General features: G+C 38.9%; 2 protein-coding genes and 1 non-coding gene across 6 annotated transcripts in view; 1 reads left to right on the top strand and 2 right to left on the bottom strand.

The window, feature by feature from the left end:
• Nucleotides 1-6,076, bottom strand: part of Xrn1 (5'-3' exoribonuclease 1) — a 112,681-nt gene extending 106,605 nt beyond the window's left edge. Inside the window, exon 1 of one of the 3 annotated variants that reach the window (XM_052717086.1) lies at nt 5,008-6,076. In XM_052717086.1, coding sequence (XP_052573046.1) covers nt 5,008-5,082 — 75 coding nt within the window. In that variant the 5' untranslated portion in view covers nt 5,083-6,076. The remainder of the gene's footprint in view (nt 1-5,007) is intronic. The other 2 variants (XM_052717065.1, XM_052717056.1) reach the window with 2 other exon arrangements.
• A 205-nt stretch (nt 6,077-6,281) lies between these two features.
• On the top strand, nt 6,282-6,388 carry LOC128106075 (U6 spliceosomal RNA). Its single transcript, XR_008216586.1, has one exon. It is a non-coding gene; the product is annotated as a U6 spliceosomal RNA (small nuclear RNA).
• Nucleotides 6,389-8,667: 2,279 nt separating this feature from the next.
• Nucleotides 8,668-23,594, bottom strand: part of Atr (ATR serine/threonine kinase) — a 113,042-nt gene continuing 98,115 nt past the window's right edge. For both annotated transcript variants that reach the window (XM_052717037.1, XM_052717045.1), the window contains 6 exons: nt 22,648-22,798; nt 18,976-19,132; nt 18,714-18,867; nt 17,410-17,561; nt 9,676-9,781; nt 8,668-8,863 (listed from right to left, as the gene is read on the bottom strand). In XM_052717037.1, the coding sequence (XP_052572997.1) occupies nt 8,690-8,863; nt 9,676-9,781; nt 17,410-17,561; nt 18,714-18,867; nt 18,976-19,132; nt 22,648-22,798 (894 nt within the window). In that variant the 3' untranslated portion in view covers nt 8,668-8,689. The remainder of the gene's footprint in view (nt 8,864-9,675; nt 9,782-17,409; nt 17,562-18,713; nt 18,868-18,975; nt 19,133-22,647; nt 22,799-23,594) is intronic.

Raw genomic sequence — 23,594 nt, 5'->3', positions numbered from 1 at the left:
GAAGATAGGCAGGCAAAAGGAAAAACCTGTCCTTCTTCCATGTCCTTTACATAAGTCTGCCACCAGAAGGTGTTCTAGATTTACAGAGGGTCTTCCTACCTCAAATAATCCAATCAAGAAATATCCCTCACACATGTGCCAGGCTGCTTGGTTTTTTATTCCAGATGTGGTCAAGTTGACAACTAAGATTAGTTGACAAATAAGATTAGCCATCATATACTTCTTAAAATTTTTCCCCCGAGTATTTGCATGTATGTGCGTATGTGCTACTTGGTGTCCAGAGGTCAGAAGGGGCACTAGATTTTTGGGAAGTGTAATTACAGATGGTTCTGAGTCACTATGCTGGTACTGGGGACCAAACCAGGCTCTTCTGCAATAGCAACAAGTGCTCGTGATCACTGAGCCATCTCTCTAGCCTCTCCATCTCTTTTTAAAAATTCTCATAGCACCACCTGTTTTTGCCTTTTTCTCTCGTAGGCATCTTTTTCATTTATTCATTTATTTTTTTAGTAATCTCTAGGTTCTGTTTTCATAACTGGTAAATATAGTTCTTTCACTTTTTTTTGTTCTTTCATGGTTTATGTAATTTTCTTAGTGCATATATTTACAAGTTTTCAATGTATGTAAGGAAGTTTCTGTGCTTCTTTTTTTTCCCTATCATAATTTTATTTGACTTTTTTCTCTGCTGGTATCTGCCATAATGGACTGACACTTCTGAAAGGCTCTCTTCTTCCACACACTCCCAACTGCCACAATGTTCTGCCTAAGTGCATGGGCAGGCATGTGAACTCTCTGAATGGATCATTTGGGAGTAAAGTTCTAAGGCCTGGATAGTAGAGGAGAAAAGCAGGTGACTGTTGCATGAAATCTTTGGGTTCACTAATTGTCAAGAAAATTCACGAGACATAACCTCTTTACCTCCTTGGATCCTAGAATCCATATTTACTTGCTTGAGTGACTTTAGGGTCATTTCTCTTATCATTTAATCTACTATGTGGATATAAGAAATGAAAAAAAGTACCTGAATCTTCATTGTGCAAGGGAGGACACAAATTAGGCAAAGTTCAGTTTGTGTCCAGGTGCCTCATTTGAGGAAGGGAAGTACAGCCTCTCAGAGGACTTCCCAGCTAAGTGCAATCACACTAGGGGATCGACTTGTACTGCTATGACATGGAGGCAGTTTTCTTTCCAATGAAGTCAGGTAAAAATGAACAGTTGCTGGCAAAATTAAATAAATAAATAAAAATAAAAAAAGAAGAGGTGGAGGAAGGGAGACAAAGACTCAAAACACAAATAGTTTGGCCTGTAAGATGGCTCATGCCTGACAACCTATGTGGGAGCCCTGGAACCCACAGCAGGAGGGAGAAGAACTGACTCCCGAATGTTGCTGTCTCACCTCCACAATATGCACCATGGCACGTTCCTACATTCACACACGTATCATTCATAGCAAACACACACTAATAAAAAAGTTCTCCCCACCCCTGCAGTTTGGGGACATTAAACTCTGGACCTTCATGCTCTGCAAGTGCTGTATCACTGAGCCACAAACCCAGCCTCTGCCCGTCCCTCTCCCTTGTCTGGGTACTAGGGGATAAAGCCTTAGAACTTCATGTAGGCTAGGCAGGTGTTCTAACACTGAGCCAGCTACCCCCACAATGCTATTCTCAAAAGTTTGACACGGTCCCACTAAGTGACTCAAACTGCTCTTGAACTCATTTTGTAACCCAGCCTCTCAGTCTTTGCTTTTTTTTTTTTTTTTTTTTTTTGAGATAGGGTCTTACTATGTAGTTCATGCTAGCCTTGAAATGGCCATCTTTCTTCCTCAGCCGCCACACTGCTCGGTGTATCACCACTGCTGGGTGGGAAGTAAACAAAGCTTTGTATTCATAGCTAGAGAGATGGCTCATAGGTTAAGAACACCTGTTACACCTGCAGAGTACCCAGGTTCGGTTCCCAGAAGTTACACACTGGTTCACAATCATCTGTACCTCCAGTTCCAAGGGTCCATGGCCCCTTTCTGATCTCTAAGGGCACCAGGCATGCATGTGGTACACAGACATACATTCAGGCAACACACTCATACACAAAAAAGAAAGAAGCCAACTATATAAATAAATGTATGCCATTTGGCCTTAGTCCTTCTCTGTTGTTCATTTTTCAAACGAACTGTATTTTCTTAAGCTTTGGAATGAGTAGAGGTTCAGATAAGCTTTAATTTAGCTTTCTTTTGCAGTTTTTAGGAAGTTTTAAAACATGGTAGCTTGTTTTGAAAGATTCCTTGACTCTAATTCTTCCAAGCTGAATCTGACCATCTTTTCTCTATTTCCCCTGTCTCTTCTCTCCATGAAAACATTTACTTTTTTTTTTAATTTATTTTATTTATTATGTATACAGTGTTCTGCCTGCATGTGTCTTTGCAGGCCAGAAGAGGGCACCAGATCTCATTACAGATGGTTGTGAGCCACCATGTGGTTGCTGGGAATTGAACTCAGGACCTCTGGAAGAGCAGTCAGTGCTCTTAACCTCTGAGCCATCTCTCCAGCCCCAACAACATTTACTTTACTCTTAGTTATTTCTCCTTAGGGTACACTGTGCCCCAAGATGGTCACTTGGTAGGTCAGCTTTGAGTGTACAGGTGGACACTGCTTTTTCTTCTGATGACCCCTCACACTGCTTTTTCTTCTGATGACCCCTCACTCAGTCTTAAAAAGGACACCCCTCCTCCCCACCCTGCTTTAGAGACTGCTGTCTAATTGGCCAGCATAGCCTTTGTGAAACTAACACGGGAAGTTTCTGGAGTTCGAAAGTTCATCACATATTTCTTTCTCTTTCCTCTTATAACCCTGTCTAGAGTCTACTGGCTATTTGTCATTATCTTGTAGTATTTTGAACCAGTAACATGGGGACACTGTATCACATGACTTGGTATAATTGTTTTATGGACTTTTAACTTTGTTATCTAGTTTCCTTTTTTATTTTCATGTGAGGATTCAAAGACTGTGCTGGTCCCAATCCTCTCTCTGGTCCCCAAACCTCTTCCTCCAGGTACGCTCCTGCTTACCCTGCCACCCACACAGCAGGCCAGTGGTCAACTTTACTTTTTGAGACAGGATCTCTCAGTGAATCTGAAGCTCGCTAATTCAGCTGGACTAGCTGGCCAGTGAGCCCTCAGGATCCACCTGTCCCTACTCTCCAGTGCTGGTGTTATCGGTACCCTATGCCACTTCCAGCTTTTATGAGGGTGCTAGGGATCCCAACTTGGGTCCTCCTTCCTCAGTCCTCATTTTTGGTCTCCTTTTAATAAAATATTTGTGGAAGGCATTACTTTGATACATCAAGATTCTATTTATCCATTTATCCATTTATTTATTTATTTATTTACTTATTTTTTTTTTTTATTTTTCTGTGCATGGTTGTTTTGCCTGCGTGTATGTCTGTGTACCATGCTCTGGAACTGGAGTTACAAACTCAGGTCTTCTTAATCACTGATCAATCTCTTGGTCCCCTATTTATCTATTTATTTATTTACCTTGAGTTAGGGTCTCAGTATGTAACTCTGGCTGGCCTCAAACTCAGAGATCTGCAAGCCTTTGCCTCCTGAGTGCTGGGATTAAAGATGCTGATGCACCAGGTCTTACTGTTCACTTACAGTGTAATTTTAAAGCAATCCTTACTTTCAATTTCAATCTACTATGAAACTTTCAGAAAAATCTATCTTGCTGTCCATGTCATAATGTTGCTTTTAATGATTGCTTTGTTTTTGCAAAATTCCTCAGGATACAGAATCCAGGTAGTTTAACCAAATAAATTATTGTGGCCAAAGCACAGAAAAAAAATGTTATTGAACATATTAGATGCTATCAAATATTTATTGATCAAAGAAAAACAATGTCTCCATTTTCACTCTTCTCCCTGGAAATAATACCTCTAAATCTAACTCAACCTATGTTTCAAATAAATGAAAGACAAGTTAGCACTCTGGAACTTTTTATAAGCTTTTTTTTTTTTTTTATATGCCAAGATACTGGACTCCACTGTTATCCTTACAAGTACCTTAACAAACAAAACAAAACCCCATATAATTGACAGCTCCCAGTATTAATACAGTGCTACTTATGACAAGTAATTCAATTAGCTATACAAATTTTAAAAAACTAGTTTCTTTTCTTTCTGTAAACCAGACAAAGTCATTATCAAAGTCATTCAATGTGACACACTAAATTTATCATTCAAAGTCTAGTTTATCTATTAGAATATTTTGTTTCTCTCCTCTGTTATTTAAACATGCAAATATATTCCAATATATAGATATACAAATACACACTTTTAGAATTCACATAAACGCTGCTGTGGGGGGTCATTATACACCAACTATTAGTAATAATGTTTCAGGCTTTTTCTGCCATATCAAAGCCACTAAGCACCAACCCCCACCCCTACCCTCCAGCTAAACGTTTTGTTCGTTTAGACAAAAGGGGCGGTGGGTACTGTTTGGGAGCTAACAAGATTATCAAATGGTATCACAATACAAGTCACTGGCTACTTCAATCGGTCCAGGCGTCGGGGATAAATGCAGCTCTTCACAGCTGGAGTACTAGGTAGGCGATTCCACAGTAGGGACATTTGTTATTGCTTGTACACAGGTCTGTTGCTTTGCGTGGGACAAGAGACCCGGGAAGGCATCCCACTCAGTCTCGCATCCTAAGGCGAAGCCAGCTGCAGCTCCCGGAGGACAGAGGGCTCACTTAAAGCCTCCTAACTAAGGACTCCTTTGGAAGTCGCGGAAGGCTCTCCCAGGGGAGCTACCTGCCGCAAGCACCCAGCGCGGCCACACGGATCGTACCTGCCTCTACCCGGTGCTCACCCGGAGGCCGCCAACCCCCAGTCCTCCCTGTCCTCCTGTCCGGCTGCTGACCAGCACCGCAGGCAGCTCGAAGGCCCGGGTCCCACAGCACAGAGAGGCCCGCGGGCCCGCCTTTTGCGCCGCGGCCTGTGCTCACCCACCTGATGCTCCTTCACCACTTCGCTGAGGCAGGGATACCGCTCCGAGATCCATCGGTAAAACTTGGGGACTCCCATTTTGACCGTCGACACTAATTCCAGTCGGAGCAGAAACGAAACCAAACGCCCCGCCCGGGCCTACGCGGCCGCCTCCGGCCGTCGCTCGGAGGATGACAACACAAGGTCCTCCAGACCATAGAGCAACCCGCGGGCCTAGAGGGGCCGGACGATGCCGGTGGGCGGGGCGTCCTGTCTACCTCGCCGCTTTTCCGTACTCGTTGGTGACGGCGTGACGGCTGTGGAAAGCAAGCTCAGTTTGAAAATGCCAATTGGTAGAGGTGTGGACTTGCAGATGGTATGAAAACAGTTAAGGGACATTTGGGAGAGTTAATTTTATGTCAGCTTGACACATGGCAGAATCACTGGGAAGAGGAACCTCAACTCAGAAAAACGCTGCCTCCAGATTGGACTTTGGGAATAACTTGATTAACGATCCATGTAGAGGGCCCAGCTCATTGTTGGCTGGTACCACCCCTGGGCAGGTGGTCTTGGGGTATGAGATAGCCGACGACTGAGTGAACACGCCAGAAAGCAGCGTTCCTTCGTGGCTTCGATTCCTGCCCCAGGTTACTTCAATGATGGACTGTGATGTGGAAGTGTAAGCCAAATAAACCCTTTGCTTCCTTCCCAAGTTGCGTTTGGCCATGGTGTTTATCACAGCAATAGAAACCCTAAATAAGAGAGGGTACTGGACATTGGATTTTGTACTGCGGGCTTTCCCTCCTGGGATCGCTAAATGGACTGGAAAATGTCTGGTTAGTTTGTGAGGGGAGTTATTTTCTGACTAATGTAAATCTACATTAGTTTCTTTTAAAGAGTCATTTTCCAGCGTTTAAAGACTGTGGGTTACTTTCCTTACCCTCAAATTTTAATACCCTGTTTCAAAACAAAGAAACCAAACCAAAGGCCTGCTGTGGCCGTGCAGGCCTATAAATCCCAGCACTTAGGAGGCATAGGAGGACCAGAGGTTAAAGGCCATCCTCAGGTACATAGCCAAGTCCAGAGAGATCCTGGGCAAATCAAATAAAAAACTCAAAAAGGAGCCGGGCGGTGGTGGCACACGCCTTTAATCCCAGCACTCGGGAGGCAGAGCCAGGCGGATCTCTGTGAGTTCGAGGCCAGCCTGGGCTACCAAGTGAGTTCCAGGAAAGGCGCAAAGCTACACAGAGAAACCCTGTCTCGAAAAACCAAAAAAAAACAAAACAAAACTCAAAAAGGTGCTCGCTTCGGCAGCACATATACTAAAATTGGAACGATACAGAGAAGATTAGCATGGCCCCTGCGCAAGGATGACACGCAAATTCGTGAAGCGTTCCATATTTTTCATGGATCATAAAAAAAAAAAAAAAAGAAAAACTCAAAAAGCCTGGTGTGGTATGCAAGCCTTAATCTCAGCACTTGGAGGCAGGAGGATCAGGAATTCAAGGTCATCTTCACCTACATAACATAAGTTCCAAACCTGTCTGTCTTACATGAGCATCTGCCTCAACCAAACAGTTCAAAAGCCACCATGAACATCTCTATACCTGTCTCTATCATTATGTGACTTTCATTACAGTAAGTACTTCCGAAGTTATTGAATTTTTTCCTTTGGTACCTGTCTTTCATGATTAGGATTTGGACAGCATCCATCTTTAGTCAAGAGAACCTTACATATATGTGACTTCAGTTTCCATGCAAGGACTGTATAGAGAAGACTCATTCTCATGCACTCTCCTTTTTTTTTTTTTTGGTTTTTCGAGACAGGGTTTCTCTGTGTAGCTTTGCGCCTTTCCTGGAACTCACTTGGTAGCCCAGGCTGGCCTCGAACTCACAGAGATCTGCCTGCCTCTGCCTCCCGAGTGCTGGGATTAAAGGCGTGCGCCACCACCGCCGCCCGGCCCACTTTCTCTTCTTAATGTCTACAAACTCACAAAACAAAACTGTTTTATTCTTTGAGTCTCCCTATGTAGCCCTTGCTGTCCTGATCCTATGCAGACCAGGTTAGTCTCAAACTCAAAGAGATCCACCTGCCTCTAACTCCCAAGTATTGAGATCAAAGGTGTACACCACTACACCCAGCTTGTTTTATTCTTAAAATGTTTTCAAATCTCAAGTCTTTATACAAGTTAGATTTGTAAAAAAAGAAATATATATGATTTTGCACTGGAAAATGAAAATCAGGTTGAATTATTTAGATTATAAAGCACTAAATATTGACTTCGACCTTCTAAGAGATTAGGTTGGCATTGCATTTAGAAAATGATTCTTAAAAAAAAGAATGAAATTATATATCATTTGCAAGAAAATGGATGCAAGTGGATATCATTATATTAAGTGAATTAAGTCAGTCTCAGAAAGATAACTTTTTCTTTCATTTATGTTTCCTAGATTTTATATAGCTACTTAAAATCATGTTTGTATATGTGACATGAAAGCAGAAACAACACTGTTGAAGGGAACAAAAGGGATGGAGGCAGGGGCCAGCAGGAAGTATGGAAGCTTTCAAAGTATATTGTATATTGGTATGAAATGACCCTTATGTAATCCAGTACTGTATATAACAAATATACATCAGTGTAAATTAACTACTTAGTTTAAACATGTCTATATGAATAAACCACCAAAATAAAATTAAAATGGATAAAAAGCACACACATGCCCCCCCCCCCACCTACATAGTATTTGAAAACAAGATTGCCTGATTACCCTGTCCTTAACTGTTAGCATCAAGTTCTGAGTAGTATATTATCATTCATGCCTTCTGGCTTATTATGCTTTACCTCACTATACTTTTTCTAATAGGAAAAAAAGGCAGAGTTCTATTTAGCAGTTTTCCATTTATCTGTAATAAATGTATTATTTTGCAATTCTTTTCATTTAAATCTATAAGAAAAATGTACAGAAAACAACCAAATACATTAAAAACTTTAGATTTTAAAATCTTACAGAATTTTAAGTATTGTGTTTTCCATGACTACTGTACTGTGTATTGTGGTACACCAACAGAATGGTAGTGTCTTTAAAATTATAGAATGTTGGGGTTGAGCTGTAGCTCAATGGTAGAACATATACCTAGCATGGTTCAATCTTCAGTATCACCAAAATAAATAAATGAATAATTACATCGCTGATTAAGTTTTTACATTCATGTTTCTTGAGTTTCTCTCCCTTGATCACATTTTCATGTATACTACAGAGCTTTATGAAATGAATTTAATGATGTGCTATCACTTCCTACAGATCAGAAGAGGTAGCTCTGTGTACAGGTCCATTCCAGTTCCTGCCCACAACATGAAGTCAATACAACTTTGTTGCTGTTCAAATGAAACCTTATGCTAACACTTTGAAAAGGAAATTGATAAAAACTACAAAATGAAATTAGGTTGGCTGGTTCCTTGCAATTACATTTTTTTTTTTTGATCATGAGAATACAATGTTCTGTCTCTAGTTGGAATATACAAGTATGTACTAAGAAAGTAGTGTTTAAGAATTGAATACATTATTTTAAATACAATCACAGAGAAATACTAGTTTCTTTGAGAATATAAGTAAATATGTGTTGTACTTTAGACTTAAAGGCACACCACTGATTAATAACACCTGAATTTTAGATTATTAATATAGTGTTTGAAATAATTTTATTTTACATATATGGGGTCCAACCAAGGTACATCTGACATAGTAAGTTTTCATCAGTAGCTTCTTGGATGAGGTAATGCACATGTCCTTCAATAGATAACGGCAACCCTGTTACTCTATTTCGAGTCTTGATTACACCTTGTAGTCGCTGTTCAATGTCAAGAACATGGGTCTTGGCCTAAAAAGATAGAGAAAGTTGTTAAGACTATAGACCCAATAACATGTAGTGTTGGTAATTTGGAGTTTCTACTTTTCTCACTACTTAATGTTTTACTAAACAATATCCCATTTGTAGCAATGAAACAAAACCTGAGATGCTGACTTTGATGTTTACAATGATTAACATCTACTAATGAGACATGTTTCTGTACTATAAAATTTACCAGGTAACTCTGCACATCACAATTCCAGAAAGGTAATAATTTAAAACATCTGTTTTGAGGGCTAGGGGTGTAGTTCAGTAGTAGACAAGAGACCCTGGGTTCTATTCCTTTCTACTATCAGAAACAAAATAAAGCAAACAAAAAGTAACCTATTTTGAAATGTTAGTTCTTAAATATTTGAGTGAAGATTCTAATGATGGTGGTAATGCTCTAATGGCTAATAAATTAGTTCATGTAAATGGAATTTTAAGTAAACTACTTGGAATTCTTTACATCTTTTTGAGAAGTAAAATTGAGAATGATATTAGAATAATATTAAATTATTAAAATTATTTGAAAAATAATTTTCAGGATGAGGATGAAGTCTGGTGATGTTGAAATTAATTAGAGCATGTACTTAGCATATACAAGGTCTTGGGTTGAATCCAGCAGGAAAATGGGGGTGGATGAGAAAAAGACTCCTCAATCTATTTCTGTATTTCTGGGGTTGTAACTAATTTTAGATTTAAGAGTAATAAATATTTAGGTCACCAAGAGTATTTGGGATCAGCTCTCACTTAAACAGAGAGAAACTATTAGCTTATGCCAAGCTGCAGCTTTTACTTACCTTTTCATTGACAACTTCCCCAGTTTCGTTCAGTGGTGCTTTGGAATGTCCTTTCACTGGTTTACTCCATTCCACAAGAGGATCATGTAGAAAAGTCTTTAAGACACTAAAATTGAAACAAATATAATATAGTAATGATAAATTCTTTACATTTGCAAAAAGAAATCTTACTAAAATTAGTATTTAAAAGTAGAATAAACAAGGAATAGGGAGATAAGGTAGTATTACAAGTTCTAGGACTATACTACATTTTCAGATAGTTTATATGAAACTATTTTGGAGAGTGTTGAGGGGGTAGGGGTAAGGTAAAGGTAAGGAGGTAAGGTAAGGGAGAGTCAGGTGTTTTGGGGGGTGTTAGCTGAATTCTGTGTGACATCTCAAGAGATATACTGTTAACCCGTTAAATGAGTATTTATGAACTTATCTTCTACCATGTTCAAGGAATATACAATACGTTCAGTTACCATACAGATTAAGCCCACACCTTTCTTCTGTGCTCTAGATATCAACTCCAACTACCTATGAGAAAGCTGTTTGGATGTATTACAGATACCTCAAACTATCTTCAAAACAAAATTCATTGTCTTTTCCTAACCATTCTTTTCTGTATTCCTAAAGCAGTAATGAGTGTCATTTGCAGTCTTGCCCTGGACTAAAAATAAGCTATCATCCTTAACTCTTGTTCATCTGTCATCCAGTTTTACATCCTAAACCCATATGGAATTTCCCTACTTACTCCATCTCTACTATCGCTACACTATTCGAATACAGTCTGTGTGGTGATATATTGTGTACCCTAATAAAATGTGCCTGAAGATCAGAAAACAGAACAAGCCACTAGATTAAACATAGAAGCTAAGCAGTGGTGGCACACATCTTTAATCCCAATACTTGGGAGTCACACACCTTTAATCCTAGCACTTGAGATCTCACACCTTTAATCCCAGTATTTGGGAAGCACACAGGCCATTAATCCTAGCACTAGGAAGGAGGTGATGGCTGGGCAGAGAATGGTATATAAGGCATGAGGAGATGGGAACTAGAGCCTTTTCAGGCTGAGGAGTCCTAGAGGTAAGAGGTAGCTGTGGCTTGTTCCTTTGTCTCTCTGATCTTTCAGCATTTACCCCAATATCTGGTTCTGGGTTTTTTGTTTGTTTGTTTAAAGAAGACCATTTAGATGTCAAGTTACAAGTCTGGAACTCTGATTGTTCTGCAATGCAGAGTGGATGCTTTCATTTCCTCTCCCTCTACTTCTTTTTAAAAAATTCCTTCTTGAAACTCGCTACCCTTTTACTTCTCAGAACACTTTCCTCTTGTGCTTGGTTAACTACTTAAGATTTCAGCCACTTCAAAAGGTCATTTCCTGACTTTACTAGAAAAAGTGTGTTGTGTATAGGCTCTTTTAATGACTCATAACAAGATGATTTCCTCTGAGTGAAATGTCCCCTTTTCTACGTTTAACAGATATTCTATACCAGTCTAACAGATATTCTGTAATTCTCCTTTTAAAAATAAAAGAGAACTTTACATGTCCTTTAAAAACCTGCTTTTAGCCGGGCGGTGGTGGCGCACGCCTTTAATCCCAGCACTCGGGAGGCAGAGGCAGGCGGATCTCTGTGAGTTCGAGGCCAGCCTGGTCTCCAAAGCGAGTTCCAGGAAAGGCACAAAGCTACACAGAGAAACCCTGTCTCGAAAAGCCAAAAAAAAAAAAAAAAAAAAAAAAAAAAAAACCTGCTTTTCTGAACTGAGGAGGTGACTCAATCAATAAGATGCTTGCTGTACAAGCCTCAAGACCCAAATTCAGATCTCCAGCACCCATGTAAAAGGCTAGGAGAGGAGTGCATGTCTCTAAGTCAGACACTGAGGAGGTGGAAACGGTGGGGACTGTAGCTCAGTGGCCAGCCAGTCTAGTCAAATCAGTGAACTCCATGTTCAGTGAGAGGCCCTATCTCAAAAACTAAGTGGAAAGCAATTAATGAAAACAGCTGATGCTGACATTTGGCCTCCACATGCACAAGACTACATTAAAAATGAAGGACTGATTGCCTTATCTCTAAGATCAACAAAATTCCCCTTGCTCCATTAAACCTGGCAATTAGACAATAAAAAGAAAGAAAAAGCATTACAATTGGAAAAGAAGTCAAACCTTATCTGCAGCTGAGTTACTGTTGTAGAGGGAAACCCTTAGGTATCCACAAAGTAACTACTTAGAGCAAATGAAACCCAGTAGGCTTCAGGACAAGAGCAACTGTACTTCCGTGAACTAGTAATCAACACTAGAAATAAAATTGACAGAAACACCACGTATGGCACATGTGTGTGTGTGTGGGGGGGGGGGGCAGAGGACAGCATCAGCTGTCGTCATTAGTTGCTTTCCATTTATTTTATTGGCCCTAAGGTGCCTTCCACCTTTTGTCTGAGACAAAAGGGTCTCTCATTCACTGACTTTGCCATGTAGGCCAGACTAGCTGGCTAGCAAGATCCAGTCATCTGCCTGTCTCCACTTCCTGTTTTACCATCAATGGGATCATAGGCGCTTGCCACAACACCCAGCTTTTTACACAGATTCTGGAGAGCTGAACTCAGATCCTCACACTTTTGAGGCAAGAGCTTTATGGACTGAATAGTCTCCCAACTAAGGAAAGAAACTCTTGAAAAAATTTGTATGTGCACACAGAGTACAGATGCCTAGGGAGGCATTGGGTCCCCTGTTCCCCTGGAGATGGAGTTACAGGCAGTTATCAGCTGCCTGCCATGGGCGATAGGAATTCAATTTGGGTCCTCTACATACAAGAGCAGTATATGTTCTTAACCACTGAGCCATCGCTCTAACTTTTAAAAGTGGTTAAGGACACTGGCTGCTCTTCCAGAGGACAATTCCCAGCACCATCATGGCAGCTCATAACTGCCTATGACTCCAGTTCAAAGCGATCAAACACCCTCTTCTGGCCTTCACAGGCACCATGCACACATGTGTTTCACAGACATACATCTAATCAAACACCTATACCATAAAATACAAATTTTAAAAATGAGAGAAAGTATTTGTTGATCATATATATGTCAGAAGGTTCTTGTATCCAGAATAAGTAAGAATTCTTATAATTCAAGAATAAAAGACAACCCAATTAAAAACAGGCAAAGGAGGCATGCAAAATGGTATGTGTCCATTGTTCTAGCTAATAGAGATACTGAGGCAGCAGGATAGATTGAGTCCAGGAGTTTAAGGACAGATTAGGTTAACACAGCAAGATACACCCAAAACAAGAATAATATGTTAATGATTTGAAATATATTTATAAAAAGAAGATATACAAATGCTAATAAGGGAACAAAAAAAACAATGCTGAACATTCATGGTCATTAGGAAAATGCAAATTAAAACTACAATGGAATACTACTCCATCTCCAGCACGACGATTAAAATAATAATGACACCTTCAGTGTTGGTAAAGATGTGGAGAATTGGAAACCCATACACATTACTAATGGAATTACAGTTTTTATAGATGCTCTGGAAAAGTGTGATGGCTATTCAAAGTACCATGATTCACCAGTTCCACTCCCAGGCATACACAAAAGAACTGATAATATTCATCCACATAGTGCTTTTGCACAAAATTCACAGCCATGCTATCCATAATAGCCAAAAGGTGGGACAAATACAAAAATGTCTATTAGCTGATGGTTAAATAAATAAAACATCATATCATTCATACAGAAGAACACTAGATGGTAATTAAAAAGAATGAGGTACTTACACATGATGAACCTTAAAACCACTATGCTACATGAAAGAAGACAGACATAAAGGGCCACAAATAATATGACCAAACTGACAATAAATGTCAACTATAGGAAATCCAGAGATAGGAGTGGATTAGTGGAAGTGCAAAGGAGGAAGTTGAGAATAATTGATTGTTAATGCCTCAGAAGTGTCTAGTGGAGTGGAGAAGATGGCTTAGCTATTAAAGGCTAGACTCACAACCAAAAAATATTTGTTTTGTGTCAGGTGCTGTGGGATATCTTTCTGTATGCCATGAATATGTGTTGCTCTGAAACAGAGTCAGGCATGGTGACACGTCTTTAATCCCAGGACCAACCATAGAGGTCTGGAGGTCTATACAGACAAACAGGAAGTGACAGAGATGGGCAGGAAGAGGAAGTGATGTAGCTGGGCTGAGAGAGCAAATGAGAGAACAGAAAGGCATATAGGTGTGGGTAGACAGGAAGTAGCTCACTTTGGAAGCTGCAGAGTTGGTGAGGTGAGGTTAGCTGTGGCTTTTCCTATTCCTCTGATCTCTCTCAGGCTTTAACCCCAATTTCTGGCTCCGAGTTTTTTTTTTTAATTAATGAGACCATTTAGCAATTCATCTACAAATGGCGCACAGACGTGGCGGCAAGACCTTCCACCTAAAACTTAAGAGAACTTAAAAAAAAATTCTAGCCGGGCTGTGGTGGTGCACGCCTTTAATCCCAGCACTCGGGAGGCAGAGGCAGGCGGATCTCTGTGAGTTCGAGGCCAGCCTGGGCTACCACGTGAGTTCCAGGAAAGGCGCAAAGCTACACAGAGAAACCCTGTCTCGAAAAACCAAAAAAAAAAAAAAAACCAAAAAAAAAAAAAAAGATTCTAAAATGGAGCTAAAAACAGCTTCTTAATGTCTCTCAGGCTAGCCGCAGCCTGCGAGCTTGAGCTATGATGGCGGGTTTGAGGTTTGTGGGCTTGACCTGCAGCATGGAGGATTCCTGCCATGATACACAGAGGTGTCTCCAAGCTGTGCAGTACACACACACACAAACACACAAGGTTTCTGGGTTATAAGCTGCTGGATGGAGGCATAGATCCACTGCCTCTCAACGTCAGTGTAGAGCATGGCTCCCAGAGCTGGAGATGAATTACCTCTGCCATGTTGAAAAGCTGAAATGGGCGGAGTCAGCAGCCAAGGCTGCTGATTCAGTCCTAAACACCAGTTTGGCAGTTTAAAATCTCTCTTGGTCAGAGAAGGATTATAGATTCACAATAAGTCAGATTCAGATGAAATAAAATTCTAAATAGTTTACATTATATGTAAAAATGTACATGGGCTTGAAAGAGAGAGGAAAAGGAGTATATGCAGTTATATTAAGAAATAGTGTAAAAAAAAATAAAGTCTTTAAAGAGACAGTAAAAGTAATATAAAAAATTTGCCCCGTAAAGATGGAAATCACACAGAGTCTGGATTATACTGTCTTTGGGATTTTTAACTGGAGAGACATTTGATTGTAAAGGCTACTGAGTTAAACATATATATATATTTTAAAGGTACCTTGACTTCAAAATTTATATTTAAGGATACGATGCTTTGGAAAAGAGGTTCTGCTTTTGTTTCCACAGAAGATGAGAACTTGTGGATTGATTCCAGGCTCATATGGTTTGATCAGCCAAGAACCCCTGAAAGGTCTCAGATGATACCATGGCCCAGATGATCCAGCATCCAGAACAGCTTCAAAGCAACTGGCTCAGACAATGTAGCCTCATAGACTATTCCAGTCAGGACTTGATCTTAATTCTTAATTTTCTCAGAATCTCCATTACATTGCCAGTGCCCTCAGCCAGCAGGAAGTAGTATGAGAAGCTATGCCCAAATTCCCAAAATATTATTTATAAATGTTTATTTTTATTTAAAGGGGGTTGATTATAAATGCAATCTCTTTCTAAAGAAGAAAGGGGGATATTGTAGATATGATAGGATGAAAGAGTAGATTATTGAACCTACTTTTTTTTAAAAAAGATTTATTTATTTATTTTATGTATGAGTGCTCTATCTGAATGTACACTATGCCAGAAGAGGGCATCAGATCCCATAATAGATGGTTGTGAGCCACCATGTGGTTGCTGGGAATTGAACTCAGGTTCTCTGGAAGAGCAGCCAGTGCTCTTAACCGCTAAGCCATCTCTCCAGCCCCTATTGAACCTACTTTTAAAGAGCAACAACTTGTTTAAAAATGTTTTACATTGCTATAGATTTTAGCTTACTGATACAAATTTAAAGTTAATTTTGTTATACTATATGTATATTTGTACTCTTGTTTAAAGTATTTTTTGTGCAACTCATTTGAAATTGTAGTGTATAGTTGAGAAATACAGATTAATAATTAGTCATCTATGATAATCAAACTTATAGTCATGTTAGTTAAGTTTTCGAGGTATATATAGATATATTTCAGTTAGGTAGGTGATCTTCAAACACTTCAAAGACCTACAGAATATGGCATTTAAAAATGTTTTAAAAACTTAAAACTTTCCTGGACAATGAGACACATCTGCTCATGGCAGCACTGATTTACTTCAAAGAGGAAGATGGGTGTTGAAGACACTCGGTATGGAGTTTATCTTTTTCCTGGCACAAAATGGTCATTTGGACAAGAGACTGTTCTTGCCTGGACTGCTTGACAAAATGTTGTATTGATGGGACATGCAGGACCCATGGAAAAATGACCACTGAATCTGCCAAAACAAGGTGAAATGGTCCTTCAGGTTCCTGTTTTGCAGAGGAGACTGCCAGATATTCCACAGGACACAGAGAGAAGTGACTGAGAGATTCTGGCCTATAGGCCGAAGATAGATGTCCCAATGTTACAGAGGAACTTTGGATGACTATCCAGGCAGCCAGCTGTCTCTGTCATTCTGGATTTTTGGAAGTTACTTACAATGCTCTTCCTGTTTACTTAGGTAATATTATATTCTTCTGGGGTCTTTGATGTAGTTGAAGACTAAATAATTATAATTTTCCTTGGTTATGATAAAAGATAAATCAGATATAAAATTTTAGACTCACAAATATAGGATAGATGATAGAATATTTTCTTTGATTTTGCAAAATACAAATCAACTAGATATTGTAACTGTAATTCTTGCTTGATAACTGTTTTGTTATATGTAATTTTACTATGTTAAAGTTAAAACCTTCCTTTTTGATTAGATAGAAAAGGGGAAGTGCTGTGGGATGTCTTTCTATATGCTATGAATATGTGTTGCTCTCATTGGTTGATAAATGAGGCTGCATTGGCCTATGGCACGGCAGGATGGAGCCAGACAGGAAATCCAAAAGAGATAGTGAGAGAAGAAAGGAGAATGGGGCAGACGCTGCTAGTTGCCACCAGGAGAAGCAAGATGTAAAAGTACGGGTAAGTCATAAGCCATGTAGCTAAGTACAGATTTATAGAAATGGGTTAATTTAAGATGTAAGCACTAGCTAGTGAGAAGGCTGAGCCATTAGGCCATATAGTTTGAAAAATAATATAAGCCTCTGTGTGTTTATTTGGGTTTGAGCAGCTGGAGGACTGGGCAGGACACAAGAGAACTTCCAGCTACAGTCAGGTGTTGAAAATATCTTAAAATTAGAGAATGCTAATGAATGAATAATTATGGGACTATACCCAAACCCATTGAAAATCAGTGTTTTGTTTTGTTTTTGTGGGGGGTAGGGGGAGGGAGCAGATCTTACTGTGTAGCACTGCCTGGCCTGGAACTCAGTATGTAGACCAGGATGGCCTAGAACTTCATGATTCTCCTGCCTCTGTCTCTTTGAGTGGGATGACAAGCATGGATCATTATGCCAAGGCTTAAGTTATTATTTTTAAAAATATACTTTGGCTAACAAAAAGTGGTTTCTATATAAAGAAAATGTATTAAGTGACCAGTATTTACATTCAAGGCCACTAGTAGATTATTTTCAAAGCACAGATGATTACCTCATTAAAGGTTCTCTCTGATCCCTCATCAGTCTCAGTGTGACTTCACATGCTCTTCGAAACAGACCTTCCGTTCCCATAGGACCCATTCCATTAACCATATTATGAGTCAGGCGAAATGGTACAATTTCTGGAACTTCAAAAGTTTCTCCCTTAAAAACAATTTTATTATATGGTAACAAGAAAATTATAAAACCTTTGCTCAAAGAATTTGGAACTTCATGTCTAGACTCCTTTAGGAAAGAGAAAAAAATATCCTGCAAATATTTATGTAATTACATCAGAGTAATTGAGTAATTGAAAAGAGTCACATAACTCTGCCTTTGCTTCTAGGCAATCTGAAACCATGGATTAATCTTAGGTAAAATCAAGAAGACAGATGGATTTCTCCAATTTAGTTTACTGAATATTGGTATAAAGAATATTTATGCACTAAATATTTAGTACCAATAATAATATACAATTATTCTCATGTCTTTCTTTCCTCCTCTTACTTTCTTTTTACACCTATCACTTTAAAATAGAAAATAGCCACAGATTTTTCCCTCAGATAGGGAAAGAAACAACTTAGTCTAGCTGTTCATTTTCTGACATTATTGATCATGTCTCTCCCATAATTCTTTTATCCCTCTAAGCAGTTACCCAAAATTCTCCTTTTGTATGGTTTGATCTATACTACTTATTATCTTTGATTTCTTCTCAGCTGAGTCTATGAACTTTTTCACCTTCCTGTGATAGCTAATAGCGACCGAAAAAAGATTAGGGTCAAAGAAACAGATGACCTTCTAAACTTCCTCCAGAACTGTAATTGTAGAAAATTACATAAGTTCTTAGAGATGTATCCAATAGCCTTAATTTCCTTTCAAGAACCCACCCTGGACTATTTATTTTGTTGCTAGGGCTTGAATTCAGGGCCTAGCACATGCTAGGTAAATGCTCCACTGAACTATCCCAGCCTGACACTTTTTCGTTAACCAAGACCATCCTCATATATTGTCAGATTTGGAATTATTAAACAGCTCTGACTTTATGGGACTAAGTGTCTGTAAAATGAACTTATCTGCCCATGTTTATATAGTTAGTTACTTACTGAGTCAGGACTTAAAGTTCATGCTAGCTTTCATACATCATTCTTTCAAGTTCTCTGCTTTCTAAATAGCTTTCCTAAGGGATCCACTAATGAAAACCAGTTAAGAGATGCCCAAAATTATGTAGTTGTAACTGATAGGTATAGTTAGGGAGAGCAGTGGTTTGGGAGAGAAAATACAAGGGATTATATCCAATTAACTGAAGTCATATCATACCTTATTAAAAAGACAGTTGAAGTCTACATGTACACATTCACCAGTGAAAGAATCAAACAGAATGTTTTCGCCATGACGATCTCCAAGCCCCAGGATATAGCCAACCATTGACATGACTGCAGTCGAACGGCAATATGCAGATCTACTACTGTACCTAAGGAAATACAACCCCAGTCAAATACCTTGTGCCAGCTTTAGTTAAAAAAAAGATAAAAAATTTAAACATTCAACGATAACAATGTATATATTCTTGGTAACTTGCCATGATGTAGGATCAGGGAATGTTCTCAGAAACCACTCATGAAAAACAGGAGGGTGCCTGGGCAGGAGTAAATCTTGGAATACTTTCAATTTTTCAGATAAGGCTGCTGACTTTGGTAGCATACACTGGCGAAGCTCCTTTCCTGTCATGTACACTCCTACAAAGCAGAATGATTTTAATTGCTCACACAGCCAAATAAGAAGCAAGAATAATTTTTATTAAAACATGACAGGAATTGTTAACTTTTGCTCCAACTGAAAAGGATGGAAAAATACTAGTTATGCATCGAAATGATTATAACTTGATAGCATACAAAATAATAAACTCTGTTTTTCCTTAATACTCATCGAAAGTATAGCTTCTTATTGATGAAAATTAATGTAAACAAAAAATTTATGATTTAATAACTCTAGAATATAAGATTCAGAAAAATTCAGGTGTGAGTGATCACTCTGGACTGTGAAAATACTGTCACCCTTACTAAAATTATAGTAACCTCTTTTGATCAGGATGTCATACTGAGGTAAGCTGAACCACTAGTTTAAAGGACACACTGGTATTCTGAAATAATTTAAGGCTAGTCTATGAAATTCATGGGTTACCGTGGTGGTTAAAAAGAAAATGGCTCCCAAAGGCAGTGGCATTTTTAGGAGGTGTGAGCTTGTTTAAAATAGGTGTGGCCTTGTTGGAGGAAGTGTGTCATTGTAGGGGCAGGCTTTGAGGTCTCTTTTGATCAAGCTTCGCTCAGTATGAATCTCAGTCTACTTCCTATTGCCTATGATCAAGATGTAGCCAGCACCATGTCTGCCTGCACACTGCCAATGCTCCCTACCATGATGATAATGGATTGAACCTCTGACACTGTAAGCAATCCACCCCAATTAAATGTTTTCATTTAAGAGTTGCTGTGGTCATTGTGTCTCTTCACAACAATAGAAACTCTAACTAAGACAGTTACCATTACTACTGTTATCCAAATCCAGGTCTCACTCTGTAGCTAGGGCTAGCCTGAAACTTAGGAATTAATTTTTTAAACCAGGCAGTCCTCAAACTTTTGGGTATCCTTCTTCTGCATCCTGAGTGCTGGTATTATAGGTTTGTGCCACTATACCCAATATGTTCTTGACTCTCTTTTCTTTGTTGAGAACTGTCTCACTATGTTGCTCTGGATAGCCTGGAACTCACTTTGTAGATCTGGCTGACCTTAAACTCAAAGACACTTGCCTGCCTCTCCCTCCTGAGTGCTAGAATTAAAGGAGTCCAACCATGCCTGGCATGTAACTAATTTTGTTGTTTGTATGTTTTAAGACAGGGCCTTACTACATAGCTCTGGCTATCCTAGAATTCACTGTGTAGATCAGGATGGCCTTGAACTCACAGAGATCCACCTGCCTATGCCTACCAAGTGCTGGGAATAAAGGTGTGTGCCAACACGCCTGGTGCTGGCATGTTATTAATTCTTAAGATAAACCTTAAACTGAAAATCATCTGGACACAAAAGTCTATGGACAAGCTTATGGTTTGAGACTTTTAGCCTCATTCATTGCATAGTTCTACTATTTTCATAAGATGGGATCCTTAACATTTGATTGATGTTTTTTCTGTTCAAGATGTTCATTCACCATATGAAGTTTAACTAGTTATTTAGGTAGTTTGGCTTGTTAATAACAACAATGATCTATAAAACATGCTTAGTATAATACCCACACTATAATAATTTATCAGTACTAGTTATTGTTATGGACTAAATTGTGTTCCTTAAAAAGTATGCTAAATAGCTGGAGTGGTGGCACATGATTTTAATTCCAGCACTCAGGAGGCAGAAACAGGAATATCTCTGTGAGTACGATGCCAGCCTGGTCTACATAGTAAGTTTCAGGACAGCCAAGGCTACATAGTTTGACCTTGTCTCAAAAAACAAAGCAACCTTCCAAAAATTTGTTAAAGAAGGTAACCTTATTTGGAAATAAAGTCTTTGCAGATAAAACTAGGTTAAGAAAAGGTCATTAAGGTGGAATTATAATTCAATAATCTAAGAACTGGTATTCTTATAGTAGAAAAAAGAGATTTGGGCCAGGGAGATGGGGTGAGTGGATAAACTACCTGCTCTATAAGCATGAGGATCTCCGTTCAGATCCTCACAACTCATGTAAAGCTGGATGCAGCAGTGCACATTTATCAACCCAGTGTCCCCAGAGCAAGATGGGGGACACAGATTGAAGAATTTCTGGAAGCTCAAGGGCATCTAGCCTGGCCTCTGCAGCAACAAAAGACGCTGTCTCAAACCAGGTAGAAGGTGAGGACTGACACTCCAGGTCATCCCTGACCTCCACATGCACACTGTAGCTCTGTCATACTTGCACATACGAACACATGTACACAGATTTTAAAAAGATAAAGATTAAAATATATTGTATACATGTGTGGAACGGTTAAAGAATAAATTAGCTGAATTCTAAAATAACAAAAACAAAAACCGGGCACATTTGGTGGTGCACACCTTTAGTCCCCGCACTTTGAGGGGCAGAAGCAGGCAAATCTCTTTGAGTTTGAAGCCATCCTAGTCTACACAGTAAGAGCCTGTATCAGAAAGAAACTAAACAACAACAGAAAATAGCTGTGTAACAATAGAGAAATCTCATCAGTTATTTTTCTCTATTAAAAAGTTACTTTTTTTTTTCTGTTCATGATAACAAGTATCTCATGAAAAAGGATTTGACACCACAAATGACTTGTTTCTTACCATACTGTTTTTCTTTTTAAAAATTTGAGACATGGTATCACTCTGCAGCCATGGCTGGCACTGAACTGATGATCCTCCTGCCTTGGCTTTCCTGACTGCTGGGATTATAGGCAAGCACCACCAAACTCAACTAACTTTGCCTATTAACAGTAGAACCCATTTATAGTCATTGCCTATGACAGAAATTCTTTTTTTTTTTAAAGATTTATTTATTTATTATGTATACAGCATTCTGTCTGCATGTTCACCTGCAGACCAGAAGAGGGCGCTATATCTCATTGCAGATGGTTAGCCACCATGTGGTTGCTGGGAATTGAACTCAGGACCTCTGAAAAAACACCCAGTGCTCTTAACCGCTGAGCCATCTCTCCAGCCCGACAGCAATTCTTATGGTGTTTACTAGTTAGTAATATTCTATGTCCTCAGTCCTGCATATATTAATTCCATTTAATATAATAAAGAGCTTTTCCTACTTATCTATTTATGAAAGTACATGTTTACATCACTATGAAGGTATACTTATTTTATCTCATGGGTTATAATTAATAACTATCAATATTTTTTTGCTAAAGTTATCTCAAGTTAGGACAGCCTCTAATCCAACCAAATATTTTCCTTTCTCTTACAGTGAGAAAACTATCTTTCATTATTCACCTAATATTTACTTATTTGCTAAAGGCATATAAAGTTATTTCAGAATTGCTAACAAATATTTCAAAAAAATAAAATGTTCAAAAAAAAAAAGAGTCAAAGGAAGAAAGGGAGGAAAGAAGACCTTACAGGTTTCTGTATATAGAATATAAAGTTCACTAGGCTTAGGAAAAAATATATGTGCATTGGTATGATAAAAACTATCATATTTGTATTTCAAATGTTTGTAGCTAACAAACCCATAGTATACACTTCTCCCATAAAAATGAATACAATACCCTTTTCCTTATATAGTTTGGTAAGAATAGGTCTCAAGCCAGCAGTGTTGTTCACCCATTCGATAATCCCACATTCATCATTCAGTGGAATAACTGCGTATGTTCGGATATGAAGTTCTCTTCGACGTGATTCTGCATCTTTTCTTAAGCTCTATGAAAAACATAGAAATGAAAAACAAATAGTACTTAATACCTGTTATGTCAAATGTATCTAAATATTGTTCACTTCCTAGGAAAAGTGCTGATGGAAGCCTTTAATGAATAATTCTGAAAGTTAGAGGAGGAAGCTATAGGGTCATTTCCCTATTCTACCTCTGAACCTTAAAATGCCTTGTGGAATCCTTTTTTTTATTCTTCACTATGATTGTAACAGAACACCATATTTGAAAGATAGTATTTGTAACCATAACAACAAAATACATTGTTTTATTTTTTACTGCATTACGGACATCATTAATGTTAAGTATTTAAGCACAGAGACTGATGTTTAATTTTACCTAAAAACTACAAGAAATCCTTACTGTTATATAGTGATATTTTATTTGTATTAAAATGTTATTTGTATGTTAATAAATAAAGTTGCCCGGGGGTCAGAGCTATTAGCAAGCCATAGGAGAGCAGGGCAGTGGTAGCGTACGCTTGGAATTCCAGCACTTGGTAGGCAGAGCTGGGTAAGTCTCTGTGTTCAGGGATACAGCCATTATTGGATACACATGCCTTTAATCTTAATACCAATCATGGAAAACCTGGAGGCCTATACAGACAGGCCGTGAGGAGGCAGTCATGTGGTTGGGTTTACAACCAATGAGAAGGCAGGACAGGAACTCTATATAAAGACTTTAACACAGGGGTAGCTCTGGTTCGGAGAGGTAGGACCACCGCAGGAGGAAGGGTAAGGTTTTAGCTCTTAGCTCTGACCTCTTGGCTTTCTTCTTTGCATTGGTTCT

Source organism: Peromyscus californicus, unplaced genomic scaffold (genome assembly GCF_007827085.1).
Source record: "Peromyscus californicus insignis strain IS unplaced genomic scaffold, ASM782708v3 Scaffold_11__1_contigs__length_118956290, whole genome shotgun sequence".
Lineage (NCBI taxonomy): Eukaryota > Metazoa > Chordata > Mammalia > Rodentia > Cricetidae > Peromyscus > Peromyscus californicus.
This window is presented reverse-complemented; position numbering and strand designations above follow the sequence as displayed.